The 5,051-nt window shown below is 44.3% G+C and overlaps 1 protein-coding gene across 1 annotated transcript; it reads right to left on the reverse strand.

Moving 5' to 3' along the window:
- Positions 1–438: 438 nt before the first annotated feature.
- LOC143536095 (uncharacterized) lies at positions 439–3,786 on the reverse strand. The gene has a single exon (XM_077030166.1). It carries the CDS (start codon positions 3,784–3,786, stop codon positions 439–441), a length of 3,348 nt encoding a protein of 1,115 aa, XP_076886281.1.
- Between the last annotated feature and the right edge of the window lie 1,265 nt (positions 3,787–5,051).

Below are 5,051 nucleotides of genomic sequence, written 5' to 3' on the forward strand. Positions count from 1 at the left end.
AAAAGTCATATAGACCACAGTGACAGCCACATTAAAGTATTAAACTCCAAGAAATTGACTGTTTCGACCGCAATTCAAAGCCAAATAAGTTAGTCACATTGACAGCTATGATTATTATATTATAAAATAAATAATAATATTTTGTAGGGTAGAGCGCCTAATAAAAAAAATGAATTGTGATTATTATTCATTAACGGCTCAATTGTCAGGCCCCTCACTGACCACCATGTTACCTTCTTAAACATACACATGGTCCACGTCGGACTCAATGTACAATAAGTTAAACACCCCACAAAACTTAAACCCCTAAAATGAAATATTTTAAAATCCAAATCTCTAAACTACTATTACTACAATCAAATTGAAAATTAATGTCAAACAAAACAAAACAAAACAAACTCGGGTTATTTTGAGGTCAATGCGGGTTCTTATTCGGATCTACACCGAGGTGGGGTCCGCTGATGACGGGATGTCCGGCCCGACCCGACACCCTTCGAGCATGAACACAATGTCAGTCATCATGGGCCGGTCCTGCGGGTCGGGTGCCGTGCAAAGCAGCCCGACTTTAACACCAAGCAAAAACTCCTCCCATTCGGATGATTCCGGGTCCAACTCGAGTAGCCCGGGCTCCAAAAGCTCAGAAACTTGACCTCTTTGCAACTGCCTTTTAACCCATTTCACAATATCTTCATCTTGTGTGAACATCACCGGCTTCTTACCCGTTAGCAACTCCAATAATACGATCCCGAAACTGTAGACATCTGATTCCTTTGTGACCTCACCGGTTAGTATTGCTTCAGGTGACACGTAGCCCAATGTCCCAACTGAACTCGAACTGGCTTCGGGTGATCGGGTGGTGGCTAGTGGGATTAACCCGAATTCAGACACGTGGGCTTCAAAATCTGCATCAAACAGGACATTTTGTGGCTTGACGTCACCGTGAACCATGGAGGTTGAGTGCAAGAAAGCTAGCCCGCGGGCTATACCAAGGGCGATTAAGTGCCTCATGGGCCAGTTCAAAACATGCCCGTCTTGGTGCGATGCTTCTTGAAGCAATGTTGCAAGGTTTCCATTCGGCATGTAGTCATACACGAGTAACCGCAGATCAGGTGGGCCCACATAGTACCCACGAAGAACGGTCAAGTTTCGGTGTCTAACCTTCCCGAGCAATTCAGCTTCTTTCTTAAACATGTTCTCTTCAAGTAACCCATTTTGAAGTCTTCGGATCGATAACACCATTCCGTCATTGTAACACGCTTTAAAGATCAACCCAAATCGTGTTCGGCTCAAAACATTTTCTTCATCAAATTGTCGGGTTGCTTCTAGTGTTTCAGCTAGAGTGATCTTGTTATTGAACATAACGAGCTTCGGGCCACCGTTTTCACCACTGCTTCGAGTCCCCGAGCTCCGTTGCGGGCTCGTTTTCTTCTTTTCGCCTGATTTTGACTTTTCTTGTATTCGTTTTCGCCATCTGAATAGACTGTATGTATAGAAGCAACAACATATAGACATGAAAATAACACCAGCAGCTGCTACAATAATCAGCCAAATCATTCTTTTTCTACTACCACTAGTTGTCCCTTTGCATTTTTTATTCAATGGCTTCCCACATAAACCGGTATTACCCGCATAAACAGATTCATTGTTGAATCTAGAACCCAATGGCTCCGGAATCGGACCTTCAAGATCATTGTTTGAGACATTAAAATACATCAACCTTGAAACTGCCGTAAGATTCTCTGGAATCTCACCAGTCAACTCATTTGAACTGAGATCTAGTGAAGTGAGGTTAGACAGATGGGATAACAAATCCGGGATGTTACCGGAAAGATGGTTTGAGTTTAGCATAATGGAGTTCAGTGACGGAATGCCGGAAAGCTGTGGTGGGATGCCACCGGAAAGATTATTGTTACTCAAATCGAGTTTGGTCAAATGGGAAAGATGCGAAACATCAGGAGGAATTTTGGAACTCAAACTGTTTGAACCCAAATCAAGAATCTGAAGAGCAGAGCAATTACCAATCTCCGGTGGGATGTCACCGGAGACATTATTATTCGATAAAGACAGAACCACCAATGACTTCAAAAAACCAAAAGTCGCAGGAATGTGACCCGAAAACAAATTCGAAGACAGATTCAAGTAATGCAGCCCTAACAAGCTGCTGAAACCTTCCGGGACATCACCCAAAAACGAATTCTCTTGCAAAGCAACCAGCTGAAGATCAGGCAAACCGAAAAGCTCAACCGGCAACTCTCCGGTGAGATTCTGTTTGCTCAAATCAAGAGCAGTTAACTTGTACAAACTCCCAATGCTCCCCGGAATCTTACCAGAAAACCCATTCCCACTCAAGTTTAAAACCGATAAGGCTTTCAGATTCCCAATACTCACCGGAATCTCACCCGAAAACCTGTTACCTTCAAGATCTAGTATAGTAAGATTACTCATTGACAACAAATCTTCCGGTAACCTTCCGGTGAGACTATTATCTCTCAAACTCAAAGTTTCAAGCTGTGTAAGTTTGCTAAAACTTTGAGGAATTGTACCATTAAACTTATTACCACCCAAATATAACATCTTAAGCCCAGTAAACTCACTTAAAAACTTTGGAATCTCACCGGAAAACAAATTACCTTCAAGATTCAAAACCCTTAAATTACTTAAACCCTTAATTTCACTTGGAAACAAACCCGACAAACTATTATTACCCAGTTTCAACTCCTCCAATCTCTTCAATCTCCCAATCTCACTAGGAATTTTACCGGACAAATAGTTACCGGAAACATCTAACGCCGTTAATGTGGGTAAATTAGTTAGCCACAGAGGAAAATTACCGTGAATATTATTCTGTTCAAGACCCAAAACTTGTAACACACTGAGACAGGAATCAGACGGTGGAATAATAATATCCGTGAAGGTATTAAACCCTAACTGAATATTCTTCACCGAAGTGTTGCAAAACAATGCCGCCGGAATTACGCCGGTGAGATTGTTGTGAGAGACTGAGATTGTTTGAAGGTTCGGAAGTGAAGCTAACCCCGCCGGAATCACACCGCCAATTGAGTTTCCGTCGGCGCTGAAATGGGTAAGTGAAACCCAGTTAGCTAACGCTGAAGGTAATGTTCCTTGTAAGCTGTTGTGATCAAGCGAGATGAATTGAAGCTTCTGTAAGGTGCCGTACGTCGCCGGAATTACGCCGGTGAAGTGATTGTACGAAAAGTTTACGACTTGCAGGTCCGGTGAGTCGGACAGGTTGCTGGGTAGCTCGCCGGAGAGAGAATTTGACGATAAATCGATGTACCGGAGGGTTAACGGAAAACGTTTGGGTACCTCGCCGGAGATATTATTTCCGGCGACGTTAAATATTAACAACTCTTTCATGTTCAAGATCTCCGGCGGAATCCCACCGGAGAAAGAGTTAAACTGAAGAAACACATACTGCAAAAGATCACATTTTGATAGAGTAAAAGGAATACTCCCGTTGAAGCTGTTTGACCGGAGGCTTAACCTACGGAGCATGCGTAGATCACCAAGTTTGGTGGATAATACGCCTTGTAGCTGCATACGTGGCAGACGGAGGTCAGTGACGTGGCCGCCGGAGCAGCCGACGCCGCGCCAGTCGCATGGAGCCGAAGGAGTTGACCGGTTCCAGCCGGTCAACGCACCCAGCGGGTCATGAATCTTAGCTTTGAAATCGGAAAGTGCGTCGATCTCTGGGCTACGGTCGGCGCATGTTAGCAGACTGGAAGAGAGTAGAACAAGAAGGGCGTAGGTTAGCAAGGTGGCCATGAGCGGCGGTGGGAGTTGAAGCATTGTGAAGTGAAGTTTAAGGAAGTGTAACGGAAGGGGACATGAAAGCGTAGGTTAGCCGGAGCGTTGGGAAAGAAAGCAAGAATGGCGACCAATATAGTACTTTACGAGTATTTTGCGCCCCTGTGCGCATTGTCCACCTTTCTTTTCTTTTCTTTTCTTTTACAAGACCCCAAAAACACTATAAAGATACTTGATTGATTCCCCTGCTCACCAACTCATTTTCTCTCTCTCTCTCTCTCTCACTTGTCCCGTATTTTAATACTATTTTATTTCTAGGCATTTTATGTTTTAAAACTAATTATAATTATAAATTATATTTTTAATCTATTAATTTGACTTTTAATGAAAGATTTTGGAAGCATTTAGTTTGGAAATTTAAACGTACCTTCACGACGTATGGTAATTATAGATTTGTTGAAGCATGGAATTTATAAAGTTTTAAGATACGAGTTATGAATCATTATGGTGGCACTTCAGGGTGGTGGTGAAGAGGTAGGCCCAGCAGAGCCCAGTTGGACCCGCAAGACTCACCTTAAAGAGGGACGTCTGCGCAGAAACCAACTGGATCCGCAGGACCCACCATGCTCAGAGACGTGACGTCCTTACGCGCAGTACGCAAGCTGTTCCCGCAGGAAATGCCTCCCAATGGTGAAGGACTCCGCCTGTTCCCGCAGCTGCGGATACAAGCCATCAGGGAAGGCCACCCGCGCAGCAAGGCTACACGCACAAGGCACTTAGCTCTCATTCAGTGTCACCTGAAGGAATGAGCAAAGCCGGGAACAATCCCGCACAAGGGCGGGAGGGGGAATACTCCCGCCCAAATAAGCCAGTCCGTACGATACGGGAAGATCTTCTGTACTGTACCTGATGAGGTATGGGCAAAAGATCTGATTAAAGATACGACAGCTTATTGACACAGTATGGCGAGCAGCATGCTCCTATACTGTGTCACTATTAGCCGCTGCCTACTCACCAACTACTGCCATACCACGTGCATAGCCGGCAGTTGGTGGAAAAGGAATAGTACACAGCAGGCCTGGTCACTATCAGCCGCTGCCTACCCACCAACTACCAGCAGGGCACGTGCGTAGGCCACAGTTGGTAGAACAGGAATACTATTCAGCAGGCCACACCTCCTTGGAAACCTACCTTCGGCTATAAATACCACAAATGGTATGACCATCATATCTTATCATATTATCATCATATTATACCTGATATCTGCTCTAGCAATCTCTTAA

The sequence above is a fragment of the Bidens hawaiensis genome, unplaced genomic scaffold (assembly GCF_021521415.1).
Source record: "Bidens hawaiensis isolate Kalapana, Puna unplaced genomic scaffold, B.hawaiensis_p1.1 tig00010732_1, whole genome shotgun sequence".
Taxonomy (NCBI): Eukaryota; Viridiplantae; Streptophyta; class Magnoliopsida; order Asterales; family Asteraceae; genus Bidens; species Bidens hawaiensis.

Coding starts and splice junctions, on each gene's coding strand:
- LOC143536095 (XM_077030166.1), bottom strand. CDS start 3,786: ATGGCCACCTTGCTAACCTACGCCCTTCTTGTTCTACTCTCTTCCAGT.